Source organism: Armigeres subalbatus, chromosome 1, assembly GCF_024139115.2.
Source record: "Armigeres subalbatus isolate Guangzhou_Male chromosome 1, GZ_Asu_2, whole genome shotgun sequence".
Lineage (NCBI taxonomy): Eukaryota > Metazoa > Arthropoda > Insecta > Diptera > Culicidae > Armigeres > Armigeres subalbatus.
This window is the reverse complement of record NC_085139.1, coordinates 8,813,066-8,827,405: the sequence shown is the minus strand read 5'-3', so window position 1 is coordinate 8,827,405 and position 14,340 is coordinate 8,813,066. Positions and strand designations below refer to the sequence as shown.

The window sequence follows — 14,340 nt, the reverse complement described above, 5'->3', positions numbered from 1 at the left end:
GTCTTCAGGGCTAACTGTGGCAACCGATGGCTGTGCGAATATTTTAGATTTTTATGTCATTCGATTTCATCTCTACCAATTATTGAATATACTGCAATACATATTAGAATAAATAATTTATTATTTTCTTTATTTGAATTTTCATCATTGTAGTGCATCTAAAATGACGTCTGAATATTTTTTTCAGCAATGGACAGCTCGAAGTCCCACACTAGAGCCAGGCGGATACGGCATCAGGAAACTACGGAACTTACGGACGACGATCAGCCGGATAGGCCGTTAAAGTACAAGGTTGAAAATATTAGGGTTGAGGTACTAGATCACTGTGACGCAATCCGGCATTACAAACGATTGCAACGGGAAGCTGGTCTGCCGACTCAGGTGCTTGGATTTAATTTTCCCATTGCTGACGAAGATACGGTGGAACTGCTGGAGGCCACGGTCAACGTAAACGAGGATGTACGGACGGATTATGTCAGTTGATTCGGTGATAAACATGGTTTCGAGTCCTCTAATTCTGCTTAAATGTTTACAGATCAACTACTTGCGAGCGAGGAAGCCTGCTACTGTTGGGCTTATCAATGTGTTTCATATGCTGTTCACCGATGAAGCGATGTACAGTTACAACTATTCTGGCGTTTGCAATCGAGGATCGAAGCGTAAAGCTATGCAGCACTACAGTATTTTCATGGGGTGCATGCTTGGTTTGTTTAATATTGCTTCGTGTAGTACTAGTTTCACGGATTTTAATTTCTTTTTTTGCAGAGGCTTGGGAAGATCACGGTTTAGATGAAACCACTCTCAAGGAAAATATTTATCAGGTGATTCGCAATATAAATGGACGCAAGAGGAATCGTAAGTATTTCGCCAAGCGGCGAGAACAAGAACGGATGAAAAAATTGGCATCGGAAAAAGAATAACAGTGTTATTGTTCATCACTAGAGATATACTGTTTATGTGATTGAATTAATTACTGCTATTTTGAAAGGGAACGGGTGGATGTTTTAGTGAAATATACCACATGTCCCTTTATATTTGTACAAGAGCTCAGAAGTAGTAAAATGAGTGTTACTTTTCAATTACAGTGTTGCTTTTACTGGCATAAAAAATATATAAGTTCTTTTTATCCAGGTTCTCCCTAGTTGCCCAATTACTAAAAAACGATTTGTAATTTACAAAAGGATACAATAATAATAAAAAAAATCTTGTTAACTTATGTGGAAAGTTGTCATTAGAATTTATTTTGAGAAAGGTTGATCATTTGTCATTTTTTTATTGTTTGATTAAAACTTTTTTAGGGTTGTATTTAGGTCCCATGATGATCTTGTAGCATACTACTGAAACTTTTATACCACCAATCCATACAAAAAAAAGTTTGTTTGGAAAAAATTGGCTCATTCATCTTTTTAGCTTTAGTTGGAAATTTGTGTCCTTATGTATGTGAAGTAAGATGTTTGAATTGAAAAGTAAAGTTAGTACCGAGAGATGAGAAGTGAGATGAATGTGAGATGTTCGAAAGTAATTAGTGAGAAGTGAGAAGCGAGACTTGAGAAGTGAGACGAAAAGAAGAAGGAAGAATGAACATAGAATGAGGGAGGATAATAGGAAGAGAGAAGCAAGTAATACGAAGATAGCAAAAGGAAGGAGAGAGCAGGTAAAAGAAAACAGAAGAAAGTAGAAGGAAGAAAATGAAAAATGAAACGAGGAAAGAAGAAGTAAGAAGCAAGAAGAAAAAAGGGATAAGAATAATTGAACCGTTTGTTTGAGAAACTGCATATGTAACATTTTAGCCAAAATGAGATTTTTATATTTTCTGAATCCTTGTCCAAAAATACATATTCTGGCAAAAAAAACGAAAAAAAAATTTTTGTTCAGGAATGTATGAAAAAAAATTCGTTTGTTTGAGAAACTACATATGTCCACGTACTTTGAAGAGCAATTGTGGAGTACTGCTTACATTTTTTGCACTGAAAATGCCCCAGGGTGTTGAGTTTTGCCAAAAACTATTGATCTGTATCGAAGAAATCGAAAGATTCGGTGCAAATTTGTTAAAAAACAGTTTTTTGCTGTTTTCTCGAAATAGTCCAAAATGGACTTATGCAGTTTCTCAAACAAATGATTAAATTCTCCTCTTCTCTTCTCTTTCCAAGGGCCCCCCTTTCGGTGATGGTGACAATGCGTATTAATTATTTGCAAAGTTGCTCCATTTTGCATGATTTGTCGAGAAATCATAAAACTTTTTTTGCACGGATTTTCAAATTTTGAACTAAAAACTTTTTTTACACGGAACGCATCCCCCGTGTAAAAAAAGAATCGGGTGTACTCATATCTCATTCCGCATTTGTGACTTCCGACTTCTTACTTCAAATTTATCATGTAAAGTGTGAAATATCTCATTCCTAGTTTCTCACTTTGCAAATTTCACTACCTACTTACTTCTTACTTCTCTTTTTCCAACACTTGCATTGCCATTATACGCATAATTGTCCCATGTATATAAGGAATCCCAGCAAACATGGGACAAATATGCGTATGACGGCAGTGCAGTCTGAGGAAAAAAATCTGCACCTATTCGGCCAATCGGTGTTCTGACAAACTGCTTATCCAAGAATTCTGGTCAATTTCTTATACCCATCGGCCTCATAAATTCTGAATAATTCCTGGTTCTAGCTTTTTGCGGAAATTCTTCCGCAGAAATTTTGGAAATTTCATTCTATAACAATCGTGGGGAATTCTCGTCATGATTAGCAAATTAAGTACTAAATTAGAATTTTTATTTATAGTATTTTCTGGAATTAGTATAAAACCAAATATTATGCTCGTTGATGCTTATCGTGATTAGCGCAGGAAAAAAAATAAAATAAAAGAAAAACTTGAAGCGCGTTGATCAACGCTGCCGCCGAAAACGACTGTGACGTGGCGCTGCCACTTGAATCCTTGAATAGGAATCCTGCCCAAGGAATCCTTGAATAGTCTTTATTCCACCCTGTCTTCTAATGCTCTTATGCCAATTCTTCCTTTTTCTGATTGGAACATTGGCTTGTTCTCCGAGCTTAACATCTCCCTTTTATAGCATCTCCCTCTATGATCATATCCTCGAGCTGAAGACCCAACAAACAATTTATGCTGAACAAGCTACATAGTTTCTTTGTTCCAAATAGGAGTGCTACTGGAACATACATTCCAGCAGACGTACACATTATCTTTTATTTATATAGATTGATGCCAATTACTATTTTCACAGATGTTTATTGACGACCGTATCAAATATATTAACATTTCGAAGTGGCTAACTCATCCACTACTTTTAGAATTAATTGAATTATAACAGTCCTAGTATATATCATCAGAAATAAAGATTTCTACAAACAAAATTATCATGAATTTTATTCAATTTTCTAACAAAAAAATACTATTGTTTGTCAAACTAACAATCTATAACACCGTTTTTCTTCTTAGCAACGATTTGCAACAGTCTCATGGAACCAACGATCAAAATCGAAGAAGACAGCAATGATTTTGATGAGTATGCTTTCTACTCGGAACACAACGTTAAGTCAGACGGCAGTGGTGAAGACACCAAACAGGACCTTCTAATTGCCACATCTAAGCAATCATCCACAAGGCTACAGATTGAGGATCTGTTTCAAATCTCAAGTGTCTGCAGTCAGAATAGAAACCTTCTGAAGCAACCCTTTCCCATCCAAACTGTGAACGAACTGAACGAGCTTGACACCCTACTGCTGGGAAATCCCAGTTTCATGGAAAAATGCGTAAGATATTTCGAAAACCTGAACGGGTAGTACTAGAATGTTGACGATGATCCTAACTTTTCCAGGCACAAATGTTACACAACGCCATACAAAACGAAGCGCTGGAAAACGTAACCGGACACATGCGGCTCCTGCTGGAGTTTGCCATTGATTACTCGGTACTGCTGAAATACAGCTGGTTTGGATTTCTGCCGAGATCGCCCATTGCCCGGGGCATGGGCGAACAGCAACCTTTCAGGAATCTCATCGGTGTCATCCATTTGCTGCACCGGTCCAGACGTTTGCGCTTCGGCAAGTGCAGCCTGGAGGAGATCCACGAAGGCATCGAAAAGTTCCTCAAACGAAAACTGCGTTGCCATGCGCTTTTTGTCAAAAAGCAAACCTACGTCATTCAAGGGACTGGGTAACCTATGCCAAAGAAATATGTAACGGATGCCAAAATATGTGAAAACTAAAGCTAGTCCTAGAGATTTATTGGAAAAGATCTTGTTTGCCATCAAAGAACCACGCAGAATTTACCTTAGTTTATACAACAGTATTATAATACTCTTCTGTGTAGAATTCAACAACTCACGATGCCATATGTACTCTTATTCTCTCCAATGAGAATGCATTGGGGTGCTTCAGAAGCACCTGACCCTAGTCAGTTCGTAACCAATGCTTTGTGGAGATAAATCGACGTTCAGAAGCCAAATAACTTAATATTTAGAATTAAGTTTTATTTATTTTCTCAGAATGCCAAATATTAACATATAAAAACCAAAGTATATTGATATGTTTCAACTAATGAGCTCTATACAATTTACAACAGCGAAATAAGTCATCCTCTTTTTGAAGTACTAGATCAGTATCTGATAATTTCAAATTCACAGTCATTTTTTTGATATATTCAGCTATTTTTTTTTTTCAAATAGATCAAAATTTACATCAACATTTTTAACAAATCCAACTGATCTGAGTATAACTTTTGATTATTTCGTCTTAGATTCTTGTGAAGCTTATTTATAATGAAATTAAGCAGTTTGAAAGTGTTCCCTATTTTATATCCTGTTGTATATTTCCTGTGGTCCCAAATCAGCCTCCTCCTTCATCATCGGAATAAGGTGAGCATTGTCTCCGCTGTTTGCTATCAGAAAATAACTTACAAGGACGATGATAGCCTGGGTCTTTACCCTGTCAGGACATCTTGGCTTCGTTGGAGTTTTGCCACTAGCGATCACTTTACCTTTGGAGACGAGAGAGGTGTCATCTGCGAATAGAGACATAATTGCCGCCTTATAGAGGTTCTGAAATGTCGGAGGTGAACAGATTAAACAGCAGGGGCTGCTGCTGTAGAAGGTTCCTGTGGTGATATGGTGCGTATTGGATTGATTGAGACCCGGAATGTCCTTGCCAACAGATAGTTGTAGATGATTTGAGTAGGCAGCTGTGAAGATTGTAGTTTTTACATCAAACCACCATGCCAGATATTATCGAGAGTATGCGATTAATAATGTTTCGTGTCGTACGCGTAACTTTCGCTAATTTCCGGTGATTAGTTCAGTTTTGTGCGGTGGGAAAGTAAATAAATTAGTGCGCGCTCGATCGTGTTTCGTATCGTACGCAGAACTTTCGCTATATTTAGTTCTGTGTTGAGTGCGCGATTGATCATGTTTCGATTAACGGCTGACCAATCTGAGATATTTTGTTCTGTTTGTGTGAAGCGGAAATAAAATCAATTAACTCACGTTTTTAACTCGCATTTAATATAATCCCCTCCCTTAGATCGCATTACTTACTAAAGTGAATCCTGATAATTTATTCCTTAATATTAACACTTCCGTGACCAATCCCCTTTTTGAAAACGAAAACAACTTTCATAAAAAAGCGGAATTTATTCAAGTTTTATGGAGTTTTATGGGTTTATAGTAATGGCCATTTGGTTCCGGAATTATTGCAGATTTTAAATTGGATGTTAGGCGCATAAACTATATCAAATATGACCGAAAATTTAATCGGTCCAAGATGTGGCCTATATATGATTCAAATATAGACCAGAAAGTACAAAACTATCAAAGAATGCTATAACTTTTAAAATCATGAAGTTCGATATGCCATGGGTTTGCTTATTTCCAAAAATTGACTCTTGAACCGTAAATCGGTTGAAATACGGTACAGGAAGTACACAACTACCATAGAATGCCATAACTTTCGAAAGCATGAAGTTTGATGTGTCGCTTGATGGTATTCGCCTATTTCCGTAAAGTGACCCCGTAACAGGTTCCGGCGGAACGTTCGGAATCCGGAATACAGGCCATATGATGGCGCACGACTATGGCAAAGATGCGCACTACTCGCGATGCATGTTAGTGCACGGTTGATCGACCGCACCGGAAATCAATTTTTTTTCGAGTGAAATATTATGGTGGTCGGCAGACTCGAGTAGCCTGCGGTAAATTGCCTTTTCAAACAGCTTATGGAATCCTTCCCAAGCTTCCGGATAGGGATTACATTCGCCGGACTGACAATGGAAGTAGTTGAGGTGAAGTCACTGATTGAAGATCAGCGAAAGAATGAATTAATTAATGATTGAAGCTCATCAGCTGAAATCTCGAAATCCTCCGAGAAGTCGTTGTTCCTATACGGCTACTTTGTGTGGACTGACAATGTTTTGTCCAAGATTGTGCGAACTCACGAATCGACAATTTATTTCGGTCACCTTCTCTGCTGGAGTAATCAAGCGACCCAAATAGCCGTTGTTGTCTAATAGAATCAAAGGTGGCTTGGATTTAAAAAATTTGGTCAATTTCAGAACGGCTTATCTTTTTTTGAGAAATCACTATTTCCAAGGTGTTGGTTGAATCAAGCTCAAATCTGAATCGTGAATAAATTTTGAGAATTTGAATTTTTCTCAACGTCATGCGATTGCAACGCGTCTTGAGTCTTTGCAACTAAGTACGCTAGAACTTCCTGCGATTTACTTTATACAGACGAATCAAATCTCTGGTGAGAGAATCATTGGTCATTGGAGCTGATCATTGACGTCTTGAGAAGTGCCGGATGATGATACTGACGGAGGTAGAGAAGACTGTTGGCCGGAGAAGGGAAACCCCCTCACAAAGAAAGAAAAAAATAATACTAGAGTTACCTCTCTACACCACGGCAGGATACTGACTTATACTTCTGCCAGAGTGCCAGCAGCTGCAGCTCTCTTTATTCAAACATAACGGGCAATGAGAATAGATAGAAGGTGAGGAAGAAGACCAAATGCAAGTGTATTAGTGGATGATGGAAAATGTAAACAGCAAATGGTGACGTACATATTTGCACGGCTTCTTATGGGAGCTCGTTCGAATGTAGTAGTGAAAGCTTTTTCGCCATACACGAAAGGCACTCACACAATATATGCATTTCCATACCTTAGTATTTATTTACATTGCATAACGGGTATATAAAATCATCTATAACAAACATTTCTCGCTTAACTTTTCAAAAGGACCTAAGTAACATTTTTACATGAATTAATTTGAATAGCACAATCAACAGAACAACATGAAAGCTTTTGATTCCAGTATTCAAATTAATTCATGAAAAAAATGTTACTTAGATCCTTTTGAAAAGTTCAGCGAGATTTCCTTAATCTATACCTAAGAGCAACTACAACTAACCTGCTGCGCCTGCTTCATGCATATCTTCATTGACACCGAGGCGTACCTGGTAATCCAACACTCCTCCATAGGGTGCACTCCTTGGAACTCACCTGCCTCCTTCTAACACCGAGCCTCCCGTTCAGAGCTCCTCTTCGTCGCAACAATTCCTCGTGGTCCAAATCTGTTGCCCGTACAAATGGCCTCCACTCCAGCACATGCGCCTGCACAAGTGGCCCGACTCCGAAGCTTGCACAGCGCCTCTCGATGCTCTGCCGACCAGCTCCTGAATGTTCCGATCCAAAGCACCTCCGGGACTCCTGCTGACCTGCCGGCATCCTACCAAACGTTCAAACCTCCTGATGAATTCCGTCCGGCGCTACCCAAGACTTACGTGACTGATCCATGATCTCACTGCGCCACGTGACTTATGCGGCCGATCCATGATCCCACTGCGATAACGTCGACGGCCATGTCATCCCACAAAGATGGAAAACGGGAATCGTTCCTGGGCCCATAACCTGTTGACCAGAGAAGGGAACCCGCTCGCGAAGAACAACAAATACAAGAGTTCTCTTACTCCACGGCAGGCTACTGACTGATACTTCTGCCAGCAGCTGCAGCTCTCTTTTATTCAAACACAACGGGTGTATACAATAATCTTTAACAAATATTTCCTTAATCTATACCTAAGAGCAACAACAACTAACCAGCACATGCATCATCGACATCGGAGTTTCGCACCCTACCTGGTAATCCAACAGAGACATCTACACTAACGGCTTCGATACATGACACTTTGAAAATCGCGTTCGGTAATCGGTGGTGGAGCGCTACTATTAATAATAATTGTATGGATGCCTTCTTTGGTTTTCGAAGAATTTTGCACCCTTCGAACAAACTCTCGTGGTGGCTCGGTGTTTGTCCTCACAGTTTGTGAAGTTAGGTCTCGCTTCTTCTATTACTCACATTCGTCGATGCCGTGTCACCACTGCCCGGATGTCTTCTTCTTATTGGCATTACTTGCCCCCACTGAGACATTGCCGCCTCGCTGCTTAGTGTTCATTCAGCACTTCCACAGTTATTATCCGCGAGGTTTCTAAGCCAAGGTATCATTTTTGCATTCGTATATAATGAGGCTAACACGATGAAACCTTTGTGCCCATGGAAGTCGTGACAATTTGCACGCAAATTAAAAAAAAAAACACAAAAAAATGAATGTAGCTGCGTTTAAGGAGATATACACGAGACGCAAATCTCAATCTAGTACTGATTTGAGCTTTCTAATGTAAATGCGATTTGCAATAGACAGTGTTAGAATAGCGTTCAAGTATAAGTATTCAGCAAAACAGGGAAGCGATTATCTAAGAGCTGATCGAACACTAAAAGATATCACAATTCTATTTAATTGTTAGCACTATACATAAATTCAATAAAATATAAAGTAATGACTTCAAAATCTTCCACAAGTAAAAGAAAACATTGGAAGTAACACCTTTATTTTTTTTTTTAATATTTATTTTAGTCATGCATAACTTGCCTTTTGCGAGATTCCTTATTCGTGTAATTTGCTACTAACTTTGGAATTCATAAAAACCACGAAATGAATTGAATGAAATCTTTATGTAAATATTATTAAAACCATCTTTTTATTACAACACGTAAACTAAGCATAATACACACAAAAAATAGCACAATGAACAACACGGGGACAGATTAAAAGCGATGGTAATAAAACTGTACCTCGCAATTTCTTAATGTTTAACACAGGAGATATATCTTAATCTTAAGTTCTATTCGTGCTCATTCTACGTCAGGAATGACTTCGATATAACTTATCCCACGATACACAATTGTGTAATTCGAATAGGAGTTACCGAAAATTTTCATATTATACGGAATGTCTCATTTGACTCAGAAAAGTTGCCATATTTATAAATTTCAAATGCTTGATTAAAATACTCTTGAGAAAAAAAATGTCCCAATTTGAACTATCTTCAGGTCCATTTAGTGAAGTGTTTTCAGTAAGTAGATTTTTATTTGACAGTTCAATGATTGGGGGGCCCTCCTTAGCCGTGCGGTAAGACGCGCGGCTACAAAGCAAGACCATGCTGAGGGTGGCTGGGTTCGATTCCCGGTGCCGGTCTAGGCAATTTTCGGATTGGAAATTGTCTCGACTTCCCTGGGCATAAAAGTATCATCGTGCTAGCCTCATGATATACGAATGCAAAAATGGTAACCTGGCTTAGAAACCTCGCAGTTAATAACTGTGGAAATGCTTAATGAACACTAAGCTGCGAGGCGGCTCTGACCCAGTGTGGGGATCTAATGCCAATAAGAAGAAGAAGAAGATGATTGAAACAAATTTTTATTTATGTACATTTAGTTTCGATGAAATCTCACAGAGTGGAAAGAAGCATTAGGTACTTAATCTAGTCTAAATGAAGTAGAATCTTCAGCGTACGTATGCCAAATAACTATTAAGAAATTATAACCGTTCGTGCTTCCATTAAGAATTGATTGGTATTAATGAAAATATAAACATACTTTTTATTAACTAACTCCAATTTCTAGTCATTACGCACAATTATTTATTCAAATTAGTTTCAAATGGTGTCTATTTTATATAATAGTCCCCGTTTTTTATTTAGGGTAAATTTGGTGGTTATTTTGTCGTAACATGTAAAACTCAAACTACATTACTATGAACGATTATGTTACTTTTTATACCATAAGCACGTCGATTTTCTCCACAATTCAAGCTATAGATAATTACAAAATATAAACTAGAGTGTTAATTCCTTTCGTGAATTTATAAACCGTATGAATAATAAAATTTGTCACTTAGAACACAAATTATTTATTTCGATTTATTTGATAACATTATAATATATAATAACACTGAAAAAATATTCATTCATTTAACGTTGAACGATCTATCTAACAGGCTCCAGCCGATACAGTTTTCACCAGTTCAAATCACAACATCGTAAGGGCATTTCCAACCGACGGCAGCGTGATCCATACGTTCTGCTACTGCCAGCGGGAAAAATCGTTGGGGTCCGCACCGGAAAGACAGAAAGCTTCGACAAATACACCAATCCGTACACAAAGGTGTTCAATATTGAGCCCCTACTGCTCGACAACGATCTGTACGAGAATCGCAACGGATCGAAAATATTGCGCTACCTAAAGGAAGGGTCCAAACTGACCGATTCCGAAAACAACGAACTGGTGCGAATCTGTTGTGAACATCTGCAGCGCTGTGACGGGTGAGTGATATATTCTACCATCAAAGATTATATTGTTGCTCCATAAATATATGTAGTACTAGATTAAACTCGAGAGGGGTCTCCATTAGCCTTGCGGGCAAAGGCATAGGATTGGCAATCCGGAGATGGTGAGTTCGATTCTCGGTCAGAACTAGCCTGTTTTCGGGTTGGAAACTTTCTCGACACCCTGGGCATAGTGTATACATACTATACATTGTACTTACCACACAACATATATACTTATGCAATGGCGGGCATATAAAAGCTTTAAAAAACTGAGAAAATGCTAATAGAATTCTAAGTTGAAAGGCCGAGTTCCAGTTGAAATGTAGAGCCATTGAAGAAGAAAGAAGACTAAATCAAACTATGTTCTAGCCGTCCAATAGCACAGCTGTAGCTCGGACCATGCTGATCATAGTTAGAATTAAATACCAGCTTGGTCTGGAATGGTTTTTGGACAATCTATTTATCTAGGCATATGATTTCTTACACTCCACAAAATTAAAAAAAAATAATTGAAAAAAATCTTTACGGTGGAATTAAGGTTTTGAAAAACTCATAAAATAATGCTTACGTAATTACGAGTCGAGTCTTAAAAGTCGTAATGTAACTAATAAACTGATTGAAACTGGGACACAATATTGTGGATTTACTTGACCAATGGATTCGAAGGTCGGTTCACTTATCTATTTCAAACATTCCCTTTTCCAGCAAGGTTTGCCAAACTCAATAAATGTTAGGTAGATTACCTTGTTTTTTGCTCATTGTCTATCAAAACAGATGTCAAAACATCGGAAAAAGAAAGATAAGTCCGAGGGAAGCAGCAAAAAACACGTTGCAGACTTGTCAGTTTTGACAGATTTTACTATGAAGACGGGTGTGACGGTGAAAACGGCGATTTCAACGACCGTTCAAGGAGCGATTAGTTCGAACAGTCGGGTCCAATAGGGAAATCCACGTACAATATTTTAGTTACAAGATAAAGATTGTAGCTTCGGCAAATTACACTATATTTTAAATTTCCACTGCTGAGTATCCATAGAATATTATCGTATCTTTGCAGTTCTATGTATCCGGATACAGCCAAGAAGGTTATTCTTGCGAAATCAATCGTGGCGACATTTCCGCAGTTGGCCAGCGAGCACCACCCGGACGAACCACATGCGATGTACTTCCACCGCAAATTGGACAACGTCGGAGACGACCGACACTCTGGCAAGATCACGAATCGCTTCGATACTATTATTCGGAAGGCCAATGGCAAGAATCGTTACAAGAAACCCGTTCACATAATAATGACGTAATATTTAAAAAATGTGAAGAATTTGTTACTGATAAAAATAGGTTGCTTAAAAAACGTCGTACCGTCGTCGGGGGTGATAATAGGCCACTTTTTTATGTATATACTTTATTTCCGTGATTTTTTATATTACGATTATAAGTTCATCACGTATAATAGGCCACTGTTTCAACAACTTGGAATGTCTGTATAACTGATTTAACATATCTAAGGACAAGAAAACCAAAATATGAGAGACCTTTTTGAACGATTTATTTATCCGACCTATAGATTGTTCATAAAAGTAATGGCCCTCCAGGCTATTGTCACCCCCGTGGACGATATCATGTATATTCATTCGTAGTTTGCGTTATCCAGTTTCCAGTAGCTTTGCGAGAAAGGCGTAGGATTTCCAATCCGGAGACGGCGAGTTCGATTCTCGGTCCGGTCTCTAAGATGCTTTCGCGTTGGTAACTTTCTTGACACCCTGGGTGTTGCCGAAACATTGGTGACTCCAGAGAGGACCAATGGATCAATCAAGGTAACTCATTTAGCACTCACTGCATCAAAACAACGGCGGCACTGTATACGCATATTTCTGTGCTTTTGACAGAACATGTCTACGGTGGCACGATCTGTTCATTTCATAGCGGCGGTTTTTGCTTATTGATTGGTTCATTGCAGATGCAGATTATGTTTGCGAAGGAATGCTTTCGAGGCTGACTGCTCCGTGGACCTTCTACGTATCGCAAGTTACTCCGATGTTAGTGGCTATGCGATTTTAAAGCTGGTTGCACGGTAGAGTTCCGCTCTTTCGAATATTTTCCTCTGGTGCTTCCGGATATCACTGAATAATAGACACTGCACACTGGTATGTTTGACCTGCTCTGATGCCGGACTAAATTAGACATAAGGTATTCATTGTATTTGCCACACAAGATACACTCTCATGTAATGGTGGCATAGAAAAGCTTTCAATTAACAACTGAGTAAATTACTATGCCTGAAACTCATTTATGCATATGCCCAACATGTGATAGATTTAGTTCGGAAAAGGTATTGGAGGGTAACCACTTCCTTAGGTGGGTTTTGATCCCACGAAACCAGTAGTACTCTTTGATTATGTGGTCGGGTTGGGATCTTAAACCTTACCCAAGCAACCAAAAGTTCGGATAAGAGGAGATGTTTTGGCTTAATCAGCTCGCGATTTAAGTAATTTTTTGTATGGTGGGAGCGCAAAAGTGAACTTTGAAGTTCCGTTAAGGTGCTTGGAACTCAATGTGAACCAAAAGTTAACCAATTGGTTCGGTTAGGAACAAATTTAAGTAAAATCCGAACTTTTGGTTGCTTGGGTAAACCCCACATTCCCCTTCTTCTCTCACAAAAAAAGCAAAAATACTCTAGCATAGGGCGCAGTGCTTTTTTTAAAGTTATTTTCGCAAAACGAAGATGAATGTTGAACATGTTGCATCTGCAAACTGAATTTGTTAGGCTATGTCACCAACTCTGTTTAGCACACTTGTATTGCGCTGTTCACACTAAATCGAACAACACAGTTTGAAAGTGTGACGGTTCCAAACTGTGCTCAAAAGTGTGACGGCATCGATTTCAATGGAATTTGACATCGATAAATGTCAGACGAAAGCAAACGGTGTGAGAACCACGTGCTTTTGTTTTGAACATTTTCTTCTGACACGTACGCATTTTGCAGCTTCCCGCATTTTTGCTTTCTAAATGACGGCCAAGGTTGCCAGTTGTGCAGTTTAAATAATTATTTCCTCCAAAAATATTTTTATTTGGCAGGATTCGAGAAAAATAATTCGGCAACTGTGCAGACGCAATAAAAAAGTGTGATTATCGAACTGCATCGATAATCCATGTTTCAAGGCAAACTGCAATATTGTGTTGGTATGCTTTAAGCTACAATTAGATTTTTATTCATTAATGAGTTCAATTAATAGATTTTAGTTACGACTTACAAATTTGGTGTTCTCTAGTCTAGAAGTGGTAGTGGATTGATGTGGCTTCTCGCTTTAATTATCGTTAATCTAACAAACAAAAGCATTTAATTTTAACTTCACTGTGATTTCATTTCATCCGTACTTACGATAGGTTTAGTTCAATAATTTCGCATTTTTTACGTATATAGTTTACTAGATTATGTTATGCACTGCAAATATCTGTGATAATAGGTTTAGTATTTTAATTAGCTATTAATGTAGAATTAATTTTACCATATAATTGCTTACACCCGGCAGCTAACAACGTGGTCTATTTCTGTTTGTTGTTGTTTTTTACCTTTCTCCTTTGCAACGCTCGGTGGTGTCTCTCCACCATTCGCTCCGCTGTCATCTACAGGGTCGTCCTTGGCAGTGTTGCCATCATTGTGC

General features: G+C 38.4%; 1 protein-coding gene across 3 annotated transcripts; it reads left to right on the top strand.

Moving 5' to 3' along the window:
* Positions 1-151: 151 nt before the first annotated feature.
* On the top strand, positions 152-4,540 carry LOC134220995 (uncharacterized). 3 transcript variants are annotated; one of them, XR_009982162.1, is made up of 4 exons: positions 152-474; positions 536-704; positions 766-3,773; positions 3,839-4,540. XR_009982162.1 is itself a non-coding variant. In XM_062700179.1 (3 exons), exons 1-3 carry the CDS (start codon positions 190-192, stop codon positions 918-920), a joined length of 609 nt encoding a protein of 202 aa, XP_062556163.1. In that variant the 5' UTR covers positions 152-189; the 3' UTR covers positions 921-3,774. The 3 variants fall into 3 exon arrangements, 2 of the variants coding, with proteins under 2 accessions (XP_062556163.1, XP_062556155.1); XM_062700179.1 differs by lacking the exon at positions 3,839-4,540 and having other exon boundaries at positions 766-3,774; XM_062700171.1 differs by lacking the exons at positions 152-474; positions 536-704 and having other exon boundaries at positions 3,427-3,773.
* The last annotated feature ends 9,800 nt before the right edge of the window (positions 4,541-14,340 follow it).

Excerpts from the sequence above, each read along its gene's own strand:
- LOC134220995 (XM_062700171.1), top strand. The coding sequence starts at position 3,480 with ATGGAACCAACGATCAAAATCGAAGAAGACAGCAATGATTTTGATGAG. Across the intron at positions 3,774-3,838 it reads CCAGTTTCATGGAAAAATGC|GCACAAATGTTACACAACGC; the intron begins GTAAGATATTTC and ends TAACTTTTCCAG.